At 34.7% G+C, this 15,896-nt stretch overlaps 1 protein-coding gene across 1 annotated transcript in view; it reads left to right on the top strand.

Moving 5' to 3' along the window:
* LOC109051754 (arf-GAP with coiled-coil, ANK repeat and PH domain-containing protein 2-like) overlaps positions 1-15,896 on the top strand; it is a 39,367-nt gene that overhangs the window by 1,434 nt on the left and 22,037 nt on the right. Inside the window, 6 exon segments of the mRNA XM_042749893.1 lie at positions 5,480-5,537; positions 10,333-10,452; positions 11,755-11,808; positions 12,575-12,633; positions 13,011-13,194; positions 14,179-14,223. Of these exon segments, the coding sequence (XP_042605827.1) occupies positions 5,480-5,537; positions 10,333-10,452; positions 11,755-11,808; positions 12,575-12,633; positions 13,011-13,194; positions 14,179-14,223 (520 nt within the window).

The following is a 15,896-nucleotide window of genomic DNA, read 5'->3' as shown; positions in this document are numbered from 1 at the left end:
AGAAATAAGGAGCAGACGTTCATGGAAAAGACGTTTAAATCTGTTCATTTTTGGGTTGAAGAGATGCCTAGGTTGAACTGAAAGGATGTGAAACCGCTGGACGGTTGCACTGAATCGTGCTATTTCTTACGCAAAGTGAAAAAGTACTGCGTTAACCACTGATGATTACATTTTCTGAATTTAAAAAAAAAATAAAAAATGCTTGACCTTGTGAAACTCGCTGTGTGATGCCATAGAGATCACTTCCTCAATCCCTGACTGAAATGGCTCTTTTCTATAAAGACTGTGATCATGAAGGAAAAAGTTTCCAGAGTTATGAATTATTATAAGACAGGTTGCACCATTTTAATGAGTGCGGTGAGTCTTTTTTTTTTGTACTTTAGTGTGCACTTTTCTCCTATCTGAAGGTTATCTTTCAGCACAGAAGTCATCATTTCACACGCTACAGTTGCAGAGTTTCCACTCATGCTCATACTCATTTTTCCATCTTCTGTGTTTATCTTGGCGTTGTGAGGGCGCTGGATAAAAACGGGCCCCTCGGTCCACGTGGAACGGCCCTCTTGACCTCTGTTTCCATTTATGCACGAGCGCCTGGTTTAAATTCGCTGTTTGCGAATTTATATCTGCTTTGAATGGAGAGGAGGTGTTGTTTTGTTTTTAGTAAATCCATTTCACTTCAGTGTTTCACTTTCAGCAACTTCCCTCTTCGTCTTAGACTCAATAAACACATTGTGTCGTGCTGTATTATAAAACGGATCGTTCCGGTCCTTGATTCTGATTGGCTGAGCCGTGTTCAAAGCTGTTGTAAAATACTCTACAAACATACACCTTTATGTTTGTGTGTTGCTCAGCAACCACTTTGTCGCAACATGAGGAACTATTACATTGTTTGGCGGAAGAATAATGTTTTTATTAATATCATTACACTTCATTTGCTCTGTTTTATTCTGTGAAACCTTACTACGTGGATTAAGTGTTTTACAAAAGCAGTGAAGCCCGTGGTTTACAGTGAATTTATAACAGCTAAAATGTTGTTGATATAAATAACAACACCCTTTGGCTGTTATAAACTCACTGTAAACCACAGCCTCTTGGGGCTTATTGCTTAAATAAACCACTGAAGTTAGCAGAAGCTGGAGATTACAAACTAAATGAAGTTAGATGCCGCTTTGATTGCGTAAAGAACAAATATAAAGACACATTGTTTTGTTCAGATGTTTGTTTTAGTCAACTGAAGACAGCAGTTTGTGGTGTTTGTTAAAGGGGTAGTCCATCAGAAAATTAAAACTACCCCATGATTTACTCTCCCTCAAGCTGTCCTAGGTGTATATGACTTTCTTCTTTCAGACAAATACAATTAGAATTATATTTATATAGAAAAAAACAATGTCTTGGCTCTTGTCAGCTTTATAATGGCGGTGAATGGTGCTCAAGATTTTGAAGTCCAGTAAAGTGCACCCATCCATCATAAAAAGTGCTCCACATGGCTCCAGGGGTGAATGAAGACCTTCTGAAGTGAATTGATGCATTTGTGCAAGAAAAATATCCATATTTAAAACTTTATAAACTTTAATCTCTAGCTTAAAACCACATGAAACCAGCATTTGCCTTTTTTATCTTTGTCTTGTTTATGGTTACACCACATGACAGATTTATTAAATTGAATTAAATAGGCCTAAACCTTTTCATTCATTCATTCATTCATTCATTCATTCATTTATTTATTTATTGAAAATGGTATGCAATTCTTTTTTTTTAAACCACATGAAATCAACGTTTTCCTTTTCATCTTTGTCTTGTTTATGGTTATACCACATGGCATTTTCAATTAATTAAATTATATAAACTTTTTAATTAATTTATTTATTGAAAATGGTATGTAAATGTTTTTAAAACCACATAAAACCAACATTTTTCTTTTCATCTTTGTTTTGTTTGTGGCTACACCACATGACATTTTTATTAAACTGAATTAAACTTTTTAATTAAATAATTGAAAATGTATTTTTTTTGTTTGTTTTTTTTTTACCACATGAAATCAACATGTTCCTCTCTTATTTGTCAGCGTCCCTGTAGTTTTGTTGGTGTTGTGGTGGCTTCTGAATGACCAGTGGTTTTTGGAATTCAACTTTTTTTTTTCTTATATTTGTCAAGAATTCACCTGCAAAATTCCCTCCATGTCATCTCATTATGTGGTGTTATTGGTTTTCTAAAAATCAGAGGTTTAGCTCATTGGGAACTCCCCTCCCCCTCTCTTTCATCCCAGATTGTTTCCCAACAATTGCAGGAAGAGATGCACAACAAAGGGGCAGACCCACGTCGTGCCTCAAATCCACTGCTACAACTCCGTCCCAGTCGGATGATCTCACCTCAGCCTCGTTTCCCATGATCCTCCGAGAGTGGCTCTGAGCCAACTGAAGACTCATCTCGAGAGCTTTCATTACGTCTACCTCCTGGTAGAAAGTTAATTGTGTTTTCATTCGCAAAGTCTTTGAGGAAGGTGGGTGTGATTCCTCCACTGAATCCAGCTGATAAACAAATCCCCGTCCACTCTATATAGTTCTGCTTTCATGATCAACGTTGACAAGTAGAGGTCTGATGTGGTTTTCCGCTTCTCAGTTGTTTAGTCGTTTGTATTGCCTCTTGTTCTTTGATGCTGGTTCTTTTATTAATGTGGTCCCACATCACTGTTGAGGTTATCCAGACACCAAACAATGTTTGGGTGAGTCCCATGATACCTATCATAAACATGTGTATGCCACTCGAAAATCAAAAGAAAGAAGTAAGACATTGTACTTTGCAAAAAGAAAATTAAGCTTGTATTAAGATCATTGGGCCTTGTTCATGAAACATTCGTAAATGTAGGAGTAAATTCTGAGTAGTTTGCAGGTAAAATAGTCCTTCCTGAAAACTCTCCTCCGGGATTCACAAACTCTTCGGAAATTTCCGATTTGATAGTTAAACACGTGCATGTTAATGAATTCCAATCATTCGTAAATAGGGCGCTCGTGCACGCTCATTCACAATTAGCATAATCCCCGCCTATGAATTACATCTACGCAAATCGCGTGTCCAGGAACGCAGTGGAATATTCTGGTCTACTTTCTCAGGTTTGGCTCCAGTGTATTGCATAAATGCATAAAAGACTAATCCATATGCCTAACAATAAATATTCAATAACGTGTGTCCACCAAAGCATTTTTAGCTAGCTAAAAAATGTCAGGCATTCTTCTTAAAACGACCAGCTGGTGGCGCTTGAGAATGCTTCCATGGCAGTAACGTATTACTAGTAACTCATTTTGCAGTAACCAGCAATGTTAACTTCTCTATTGTTGTTCAGTTGTTGTACAAGTGGGATGATTGGTTGGTGTAGTATTTGTCCCACCCCTCCTCTATTGATTGGACGGCTGGGTAAAAAGTGACAGTGACAAGCGCTACATTTTTACCCAAAGCTAAACAGTTTATCAACTCTGAGCTACAAAAAAAAAAAAACGGAGCAAGCGAACTTGTAAAATATTATGATGGCAGTGCATCAAAATTCAGTGTCATCAGTTTGCCAAAAAGAACACAGAATGTTTTACGCACCATTTACACGTGATAAGGAGCATTTATTTCGTAATGTAACTAACATTTTCAGTTTCAGCAGGTAGCTGTCAATATTACATACTGCACCTTTAAGATTTCTCTTAAGAAGTGCTTGATGCTCATATATAAAGTCATTTTGGAGGGATTTGTTGGTGTCCTGACTGATATTCTGTGGGACATGCTGGAGACAGATGTTTGATGTGTTAGTGTGTGTTGTTGAATGTGTTTCTCCTCGTGACTCACACAGTCTCTGAGGCAATGGCCTAGATTTCATTAGCAGCAGTCGCTTCACTGCGGTCAGCACTTTCCCAACCGACGGCTCCAGCCAGAGCTGTTTTGGAAAAAACCACTGGGACCAAAATAAGGAGCAGACGTTTTGTCAGGAAGTTGTGCTGCAGGGTCGTAACTCAGCTGATTAACTATAACCAAGAGCTTTGTATCATAACGAGATAACAGCAGAGTTACAGGAAGGGAGCGCTTTAAAATAGTCTGAATACAGCCGTGTGTTTCAGGAGGTTTAGTTCAGCTGTGTGCGAGAGATAATGAAGAACAGAGGTGACGCTCTTGGGCCGCATGTTTAAAATACTGTGCGGGTTTCAACAAACATTTTCAGATTTATTAAATGGTGTGTACTTTGGGCCCTTCATGAATGTACATATAGTGGAAGTTTGTGTTAAATGTCCCATCATGACTGTTTCCTGAAATAACCATAAGTGGATTTAAAATCTATCGTTCGTCTGAAAGCATTAAATAAAACTATACTTAAAATCATATCTGGATGTTGAATAATACCATGAATGCACTGATACTGGTTGATATTGTCAATAATTATTTTAGTGTTATGACCGAAAACAAAATTCGGAGTGATTTTATCAAAATGAATTAAAAAATGCAACGAGTGAATTTACAACATTATAAATGAGGTGTTATCTGTGTTTGCATATGAACTCTTCAAATCTCTTTAAACTAGCATTCAAAAGTTTAGGGTCTGTAAAATTTTTTAATGCCAAGGCTGCAGTTATTTGAAAAAAAAAAAGCAGTGAAATCGGTTATATTGTGAAATATTATTCCTGTGATCAAAGCTGAATTTTCAGCATCATTACTCCAGTCTTCAGTTTCACATGATCCTTCAGAATTCTATTCCATTCTAATATTCTCCCTTAATCAAAATAGAAAAATGGGGCAAGTGCACAAGTAAATATCCAATAGATAAATTAAATGATGATAAAAAATTATAATACAATTACAAATTTCAATAAAAACTAAAAAAAAATTAAGAGGTTATTTGGGTGAATAAATATTAAGACATTGTTGTCGAGGATAGAGTCATCGTCATCTCCTGAAGATCAGCATCCAGGATCTCAGCGGTGCATCTAAATGTTTTATAAAGATGTTTTTGTGTTTTTCTCATGCTTATTCAGGAATTTATATCGACTCAAACATCCCAGCAATGGAAATGTGAAGAGAACAACAGCTGCACACATCATCTCTCCTGCAGTTTTGCTGTGCTCATGACAAAATAATGTGCAAATATTGCATTTAACCATGTAAACGGATATATCTAGTACCGGATAATGGATATATCTTAGTATTAGAGAGGCTGTTTTTGCTTGTATACTGTACCTTTAAGATTTCTGTATGCAAATGAGCTCTGTTGTGATTGGCTGAGCTCTTCATACCAGCATAGTTTAAGGCTATGGCGATACAATAATGTATTCTGGAGGTATAACGTTTATAGAACTCTTTTTCCACCATGTTACACACAGTTCAGATCCTGTTGTTGACATTTCGATGTTTGCAGTGATTTATATCTCCAACAGTTAATGAAGAAATCATGAGTAAGAGAAAGAGTCAGTGATTGTGAATGACTGAAATCCTGCTCTGTCCTCAACAGGGCAACCATCGAGGAGGCGGAGGGTGACGTCTGTGAGCTCGAGTCCAAACTAGACAAGGTACGTCAAGAAGAGAGATGCCAAAACGTAGAGCGCATGGCCGATGTTTCCTAGTATCGGTTTTTGCAGTCTTAGTATTTTATTTAGGGATGCACCAATGTATCGGCCACCGATATTTATCGGCCGATTTTTCCTCAGTTTTCAACTATCGACACATCGGCTATATAAGGAAAAAGGCCGATATAACAAACCGATGGTTTATTAATTAACAGCGTGAAGACACTGAGCTGTATAATGTCTGTTGCATAATCCTAGCGACAAATATCGGTATCTGTATCGGCCCCAAAAAATCCTATTGGTGCATCCCTAGTTTTATTATAATATACAATTATAATGTATAAATAATAACAAATGTAATTGTGTATATTTTATGTCAGTGAAATGTATAGTAAAATTATTTAAAGAAAAAAATATGTTAAGCTATTTATATTAATGATTATTTAATTCATGTTTTATTGTAATATAAATATTATAATAACTTAGTAGTAGAGTTGTCAATCGCTTAAAAAATGAACTAATTAATCGCACATTTTTTTCTAAAATTTATCCCACCTCACATTTTAAGTTTTTAAATATACTTTTATATCGCAATAATTTCATATTAAGTCTTCAAATAATGTAGAAACAGCATAAAGACAGTATAATTTTAATATTTGTTTAGTGGCATCTTTTTTTATGACGAGGTGAGTATCACCGTTAGCAATATTACTGATATCTCTAGGAAATTATTGACTGTTTTGACTTGCAATTTATTGATGTTGACTATACTAACTATAATTGAGAGCTATTCATTTGAATGAATAAATAAATAAATGTAATAAAACGTTAATAAATTGCTTTAACTGCATTAAATATTTGTAACGCATTAAACTGAAAAAAGGTAATTGCCTGCGTTAACTGCGTTATATTTAAGTTTTAATAATTGTAATAATTGCAATTTATTTTTAAATAGGTTTTCAATATTAGTAAAGATTGTGTAATTTCATTATATTGAAGTTTGAATGTTAATAATTTTATTTTATCATTTTATAATGTTATATTTGTTTGAATGAAACTTAGAAAATGATGTCATTAAGTAAATATTGGGGCGATTAATTGTAATTAATCACAAATCAGTTTGTATTTACATATGTTTACTGTATATATGTGTGTGTGTGTTTATATATACATATATACATATATATATATATATATATATATATATATATATATATATATATATATATATATATATTTTTTTTCCTAAATAAAATTTTTTCACAATTTGAAAAGTCTGCTGACTTTTGCCGTTTATCTTAAGCGATATTGGAAGTTTTTGAAACTTTTTTTTTTTCCTCATTTAATTGGTTTCACAATATTAGCTGATTTCTACTTTATTTAAACTTTCTGTAATTTATTTTATTTGACATCAAGGTGAATGCAGTGCTTTCTTATTAATTTAGCTAATAACCGTTCTAGGTTTCGTAGGCTATTTATTTGGTTGGTTCCACAATGCTTACTTATTTTCAGTATTGTATACCTATTTAAACTTTGTAAGTTATTTGTTATTTTTTATTAGGCATAGCTTATAGCATGGTGTATTTTTGTTTTTGTTAATAAAATTTCTATGATTTATATATAGGCTAAGTGAGTTTGATGTTGTATTTTGCTGTTGCTTGTATTGCATGCATGCAAGCAATTGACGCCGAATTGCAACTAATTTAAAATGTGCATGCGCTATTACAAGCTATTTAAATGCAAAGAAAAGCAAGAAAAAGAGGAAAGCCCCCACCCCCACGGTCTTGTCGCGCGTTGATTATTATCGTCGATTACAGTTTCCTCACCGTCACAGCCCTATTTGACTGCCCTAGTATATATTTTTATATTTTACGCTATGAATATAGAAGTAATTAAGCTGATTTGTGACCTCTGCTGGCAAAATGATTTACAGTGAGTTATTTTTATTTGTAATAAATTGATTATTAAAACTAAAAGCAGTTCAATCAAGAGCAGCGAGTGATTCTAATATAATGTTACACATCAGATGTGTTTCCCCAACAGGTCACTTAAGATATAACAGATTATGTTTGCGTGAATATTTAAATATATTTAGCCTGCTGTAAATCTGTGTGTATGTGATGTCACTTGCTTTAACGTCAGCAGCACTCTTTGTTGCTGACACGAACAAAACTGATGATCACGATAATCCAGCATGATCTGAAAATATCTGTTAAGATAAAATCAAAATGCCCAGATAATACATGTTAAGACCTCAGGAAAGAAGCGGCAGCATCTCACTGTAGTCTTAGCTTGATTGGAGGTCTTTCCTGTTGTAGTCCCTATGGAGTGTGGAAACAGCAGCGGGACTGTCGGAGTGAGAGCGAGCGACCGAGCGGATCATTGTTGGGTCAGATCCAGACCCACCCAGCGTCCTCTGGCCGAGTGACTCGGGCCGCTCCTTCACTTCCCTCTCTCTCTGAGGAAGGATATAAGATCTTAAGCAGGAGCTGCTGCAGCTGGTCTTAGAAATCAACACAAAAAGATGTGTAATAATTGAGCATCTACATTAATATCACACAGGTGCTACTGGCAAGTACCAGTGTAATGTGTGTATTTGATCAAAACAGGTCAAAAGTTTGGAAACATTAATATTTTTAATGTTTTTGAAAGAAGTTTCTTCTGCTCATCAAGCCTGCATTTATTTGATCAAAAATACAGAAAAAAAAATGTAATATTGTGATATATTATTACAATTTAAAATAATTGTTTTTACATTTATTATACTTTAAATTATCATTTATTTCTGTGATGCAAAGCTGAATTTTTAGGATCATTATCACATGATCCTTTAGAAATCATTCTAATATGATGATTCATTATCAAAGTTGGAAACCGTTCTGCTGCTTAATATTTTTTCAGAACATGTGATACTTTTTTAGGATACTTTGATGAATAAAAAGTAAAAAAAAAAAATTAAAAAAAGTTTTTAAAATATAAATATTTTGTAATAATATACACTACTGGTCAGTAATTTGGGGTCAGTAATTTTTTTTTCTTTTTTTTTTAAATAAAATGAATACTTTTATTCAGCAAGGATGTGTTAAATTGATAAAAAGTGATAGTAAAGAAAATATATTATTAGAATATATATATTATTAGAATTGTTTTTTTTTTATTTTGAATAAATGCAGTTCTTTTTAACCTTTTATTCATCAAATATATTAGACAGCAGAACTGTTTCCAACACTCGTAATAAATCAGAATATTAGAATGATTTCTAAATGATCATGTGATAGACTGGATGTTACATGTGGCACTGAAGGCTGGAGTAATGATGCTGAACATTCAGCTTTGCATCACAGGAATATTTTTTTTTAAGTATATTCAAATAGAAAACTATTATTTTAAGTTGTAATAATATATCACAATATTACTGTTTTTTTTCTGTATTTTTGATCAAATAAATGCAGGCTTGATGAGCAGAAGAGACTTCTTTCAAAAACATTAAAAATAGTAATGTTACCAAACTTTTGACCTGTACTGTATATATACAAACACACACACACATACTCACAAATACATATATATATGGTGCTTGCTAGTAACACCTGCATGATATTAATGTAGATGCTCAATTATTACACACATCTACACATTTACAAATTTGTGCTGATTTCTAAGAAAAGCTGGTCCTATGATATTTTCTAAAGTCATAAATTCTGTTTTGTTGATTTAAACATCTATAATGTGAACATATTATATACGGTGACAAAAAAGAACAATATATTAAAATTTCGTTTTTTGCAATGCCTTTATAGTGACAAAAATACATTAATTGTATTTCAGTAAATTATAGTGTCATTTTGTTACAACAGTCAATTATGAAAATGTCAGACTTGATCTTTTAACCTTATATTTTTATTTTATTTAGTATTTTATTTTATTTTGATTATTTATCATTGCTATTATTTTTATTCACTAGAAAAAAAAAACGTATTTTTGTTTTGTTTTTATTGAGGGGCGGGGGGGTAGTTTTGTTTGTTTGTGTTTTGGGGTTTCATTTTGTTTGGTTGGCATTTTTTTTCATATTGTTTTGTCTTTTTTGTGGGTGTGTTTTGTTTTGGTTGGTTGTTTTTTTTTTTTTTTTTGGTTTGAATTTTTTTTTTTTTTTCGTTTTTTTTTTTAATATCCAAATAATGACCATTAAAGTACCAACCTTTTCTAAGCAGTTAGACTTTATTTTATAGCCAGATATTTTGTTGTTTTTGTTATTTTTTTTTTTATTATTATTATTTAATTAATTCATTTATTCATTTGTATATATTTTTTGCAGCCTAGAATTAAACTGCTGGTTTCATCTGGCCAGAGAAGGGAACACTATCTCTACACACTATTTCCATGTTTAATACGCTAAAGCTGCTTTGAGAAAATCTGCATTGTAAAAAAAGCTCTATATAAATAATGGTGACTTGTTTTCATCTTTTTTTTTTTTTTTATTGCATGTTTCTAGTTTTGTTTTGCTTTGATAAAGTCAGTCTTAATTTTTTTTTAACCAAATATTTTCTTTTTGTTTTGGTTTGGTTTTTCTTTTTGATTTTTGTTTTGGTTTTGCTTTGTATTTTTTTTTTTTTTTTTTTATTACCCAAAATAGTACCAACCACTTTTCTAAGCAGTCAGACTTGAGTTTTGCCTGACAGATGAGAACAAGCCAAAACAAAATGCTACAGATGTATACATTTGTGTATTTATATATATATTTATATTTATTTGTGTTTACTGTATATTTATACATCTGTGTACTGTGTGTTGTGTTTAGCTGGTGAAACTATGCATTGGGATGATAGATGCTGGAAAGGCGTACAACACGGCCAACAGGCAGTTTGTGAGCGGGATTCGGGAGCTGGCGCAGCAGTCTGCCAAAGATGAAGTCATCGAGGTGAGTGCAGACGATTAGTGTAATAACCAATCAGCTCTTATTAGCCCGAGGCGGCCATGTGAAAGCGTCCCTGGAGTGAAAACTAGTCCGGTGTGTTTGGCTTGCTGTAGTATGATGTGCCAATTGAAAGACTGCTGTTTATTTAGGGATCGTTTAAAAGCATGCTTGCTTTGTGTTCACACAGAAACATTGGCTACACCCCAGCATTCCTACTCTTTGCCTGTTTACTTTCCTGCTTCTTTGAAATATGCATTGTGTACGCTCCATTGTACTATGAAAAGATACCAGTGTATGTCCTCATATAGGCATTTGGTGCAGGTAAATACTAGTGTTTCCCAATCTGTTTCGTTTTTCACTGATCCATCAGTAAGAAGCCCTTCATCAACACCAAACCTGAAATGTGTTACAGATAACACCCTGGACATGTTTTAACATTTACTTTGTTTTCTTTACTTAAAAGTATCCAAAATTATTGCATTCAGAACCAAATCCCCTCCAAAAAAAGACATATGTGATGGTTAAGAGAGAAAGAGAGAGAGTAGAGAGAAAAAAAAAATATATATATATATATTCAATGCTTTTGCATTCTCATGGGCAAACCTTTTGTGATTGAAATATAATTTTCTTTCTCATACCTTATTTCAATGTTTTTACACATGAATGCAGCGTTTTTTGGGAAACTATTTTTGTGAGAGATTTATTTATTTTAATTTTTTTTCAACCATTATGACCCCTTTGGGGCTCCATACTGTTAAGCAAAAAAATAAATAAAAAACAAATCACACAGGATTTTTTATTTTTATTTTTATTTTTTATACTTTTACAATCCAATTATTTTGTTCTTTTTCATAAAAAAAAAAAACATCTCTAGATTAACTATAAACAGAAAAAAGTGTGTGTGTGTGTGTGTGTGTGTTAATATATTAATGGTAAAATTAACAATATGTTAATATTATTGATTATCTTAAATGAATCATTCCACTATTTGTTGAACTGACTGGAAGTATTTACTTTCTGAAGTAATTTTTTTTTAAATAATTTATTTTTACTTTCTATCGTAAAACAATATATAGAAAGTCAAAATGAAAACTTATAGAGAAAATATGGGGAAAATGTGAGACTTCAATTATTAAGCTTTTAAGTTTTGTTTTGTTTTATGGTCAAATTAGCCTTTTTTGAGAGAGAGAGATTAATTTGGTATTTTCTGCATTTGTGATAAATAGCCATACTTTTTTCTCTTTCCTGTAATCTGTAGTGCTGTCTCTTTTCTGACCTTTGTATTGTGCTCTGATTTCTTCACAGTCCAGTCTGAACAAGTTTGCAGAGAATCTTCAAGAGATGATCAACTATCACACAGTAAGGAAATCTGGGCAAAAAGCTTTTGCCGTAATGCATTATTGTCTATGACTTCTCCTTTTTCTCCCATTTTTTAATCATTTTTGTCAAAAAAAAAAAAAAAAAAAAAAAAAAGAGAGAAGCTTAAATGAGCTGACATGCTGAAAATGTTGACTTCCGGAGACATGACCGCATTTATTTCATACGCAATGACCAGTTTCCCTCTTCCCTCTCCAGCCAATAGCTGCTGTAGTGTTGAGTCTGTAAGTTTTAAGCTATAAATGAGTGTTTTGAGGAGATTCATTTTTACCATTAACTGTAATGGAGATCGTCCTGAAACTGACCACAGAACAGGACAGTTTATAATAATTCCGGCTATAGCGCCCCTTGTGGCGACACTGGAAAGTGATTTTAATTTCAACTACTGTACATGTGAAATCAGACTTGTGTAGCTACGAATTGAGCTTGACTTCATGTTCTAGTGTCGAGTATGTTCTTGGTCTTTTTTTATTTGTATTAATCCTGTAACATAAAGGATGATTCTGCGGTCCTCGCGCCTCAACAGTGTTGCTGTGTTTTAAACTGGAGCTCCATGAGTCAGTGTTTAAGTCTGTGGTGAGATCAGCTGACTTGTGGTTAAAGTCCTCATGAGCAGGAACTAAGCACATGATCTTTAAAGCACAAATGCGTCTTGGTGAAGCTTAACTGTGTCAAAATCATGTGATAAATGTAGCTGTAATGTTAAAATAATGCCAGGCTTCATTATATTTATTTATTTGTTTTGCAGATTTTATTCGACCAAGCACAGCGATCAATCAAATCACAACTGCTGGCATTCATTCGAGAGTGAGTATCATAACGTTACATGTTGTTTTGTCAGTTTGCACGATTGTGATCCCTTACAGGACGGAATTCGAACTCGGGACGCCTGTAGCACAACGACGCTGTATGTCGGGGGACTGCTCACAATGCTATCGGCGCAGACAGCATGCATTTTTTCTATAAAGTTTCAGCACCAAAACAAGTTTAAATGTCATATTTTAGCATCAATTTGTGAGAACAGACTCTCAGCTTTTACAGCCGCCAAACCGATTTTTATCTGTTTATCAATAGACTCCATGCACAAAGCCATTTGTCTCATCTCAGCTGAAGCCAGAGTTTATAATGGCACGGTTTCAGCGACCGTCGAGTGCACATTTAAGGAATGGTATTGCTGTGCGCAGGGACCTTCGGAAATTTAAAGAAGCTAAGAAACAATTCGACAAAGTGAGCGAGGAGAAAGAAGCAGCCCTGTCCAAAAATGCCCAGGTGCCTCGAAACAAACAGCACGAGGTGGAGGAGGCCACCAACATCCTCAACGCCACACGCAAGTGCTTCCGCCACATCGTCCTGGACTACGTCCTTCAGGTAAGAGCAGGGACTCAGGGTTAACCTTTGTACAGATTCCTGTGTGGTTACATCACAGTCACAAGACGCATGCTAATGATATAGATTCACTGGAACTAATATTGCGTTCATGGTTGTTTGCAAGAGAAAGAAGGGATGTTTTGAAAGAGAAAGAATCTTAATCCGTTCTTGTCACACAATACTTGTGTCCTCTCAGTGCACTTCCTGTGTTCTGCAGTGACCGCACACGCTCAGTTTAAATGAGTCCTCTTTGCGAGGTCAGACTAGCGGTTATAATTCAAACCACTTGAACGTTATCACCGTAGGCTGACCTTTCTCTGAAAATGATGTGTAACAGCTCTGCTATATCTCTCCAGTGAGTCAGCAGTCGGTGAGTGTTTAGTGTGTGTGGTTTACAGGCACTCAGTGTGCAGTGTACTGCGCCCCCTGGTGGCTCAAAGAGAGGACTGCTTATTTCCAGTCAGTTGTGAAAGAATGAAGGATGTGCGTTTAGGAGTTCAGGAAGCAGATGTGATAGATGTGATAGACTGTCTTTATTGAAGCATTAGCGGTCAGTTTGCCAGTGTTTACTTTTACTTTGTTTGTGTTTTTTGGGGGGGGGAGGGGGGTTATGGCATTTGCAATATTTTTGCATTTTTGTTTAGAATGTGTAAAAAAAAAAAAAAAACTAATTTAAAAAAACGTATAAACATGTATGGACAAAATAAAGATATATCCCATGTGCACTTGTATATATGCATAATATAATTTATGTCTTTGTTGTTGCTGACACAATAAAAATGGAAGGGGAAATTTTTTTTTGTTTTTTTTTTTCTTCAGATTAACACTTCCCTATTGGGAAAATCCCCAAATTAATGGTGACCTCATGGATTTATTTTTTTAGTTTTGTTTTTGAAACTTGATGTCAGTAAAAAGTACCTGTTCTTTTAAGTAGGGAATTTATTTATGTATGTATGCATTTATTTATTTATTTTATTTTTTCAGATTAATGTGCTGCAGTCCAAGAGACGATCAGAAATCCTCAAATCGGTAAAATATTCTTATGATTTGTAATTAAGGCTTCAAGGGATAGTTCACCTAAACTTGTAAATTCTGTCATAAATTACTCACCCTCATGTCGTTACAAACCCATAAGACATTTGTTCATCTTTTGGAACAGACTTTTTTTTTTTTTTTTTGATGAAATCCGAGAGCTCTCTGACCCTCCCATAGACAGCAATGCAACTGAAATGTTCCCAGACCCAGAAACATAGCAAGGAAATTGTTAAAACAGTTCATGTGACATCAGTAGTTCAACCGTAATTTTATGAAGCTACGAGAATACTTTTTGTGCGCAAAGAAAACAAAAATAACGACTTTATTCAACAGTTCTTCTCCTACAAATCATGTTTTCCGCCATTATCGAGAGTACCATGATTCATGCGCATTCAGGGCTCCAAACTGCGACAAAAACAGTCGCATTTGCGACCATAAATATTAATTTGCGAGTGACGTTTTTGCTGAGGTCGCCACTGGCGACTACCCCCCGAAAGCTCCTCAGGATTTAACCGCTAAAAAAGTTTTCTCAGGCGGATGATTTGCTTAATTCTAGCAGCGCCCCGTCTGTGATAAAACGAACTCGGGCCGAAGGTTAATACACACAACTAACACCGAGTGTGGACCTGCCGCGTGTACAACAGCTTTCAGCCGAGATCGGCCCATAGAGAAAAAGCCGTCTGTCAGTCAGAAGTGTTTTGTAGAGTCGGCGCGGCTCTGGCCCATTATCTTCTCACCGATGCCGAGACTGAACCGACAGAGACGCATTTCAGCCAGAATCATCCCGAGTGTTATTGCTATCTGGGTATATATTTACATGTTATAACTTAAAAATTTGAATGTAATGCCTTTTTTTCCCTAATTGTTTTGCGATCAAATATTTTGTTATGTTCACGTATTAAACTGAGACGATGCGCATCAAAGTTTTAGTGGAAAAAGAGAGTTTCAAACAGTCCTCATCTCTGGCGCTCATCAGTGCTGACGCACACAGTCTGATAAACGCAGCTCCGCTGTGCAGCGAGAGAGAAATGACGGAGACGTAAGAAGGGAGAGTGCAGAAAATACAGCGTCTATTTCGTGCACAACTTGAACAAACTAGAACAGGTAAAAGCTGTCAGCTGTGTGAATATTGGCAATATCGTTAACAATTCTCGTTTATAATAATTACTAATATGGCTTCTTCTAAACAAGATCTTGGTCTGTGTTCTTTTAATGCGTGAACTTCATTATTTGAAGTGCAACTGCCGTCCAGTAATCGCAAAAAGCTCTGTGCTTTGTCACTTTTTAATAAAAAGTACCAGCTTTAAAATTATTCCGAATTCATAACGAAATTCAGTTTTGGCGCTCCTTAATGCGGCAGGCGCGGTCGCTTTAGCGCCTCAGTTCAATGGCAAGTGAACCCATTTAATCTTTCTCTTTACTAATATAGTAGCTACATAGTGAACATGAATTAACATCGAAAAAGGCTATTTTATAAGAGAGCCTACAGTACAACTTACTGAAATATTTACCTCAGAATAGCCATTCAGTGTCAATAAGCTCATCAGTCAGCTAGAAAAATAAAGGTGCTTAAAAGGTTCTTCACAGAACCATTTTTGGTTCCACAAAGAACCATTCAGTCAAAGGCTCTTTAAAGAACCATCTCTTTCTTTATAATCTGGAGAGCC

Source organism: Cyprinus carpio, chromosome B22, assembly GCF_018340385.1.
Source record: "Cyprinus carpio isolate SPL01 chromosome B22, ASM1834038v1, whole genome shotgun sequence".
Lineage (NCBI taxonomy): Eukaryota > Metazoa > Chordata > Actinopteri > Cypriniformes > Cyprinidae > Cyprinus > Cyprinus carpio.
This window is presented reverse-complemented; position numbering and strand designations above follow the sequence as displayed.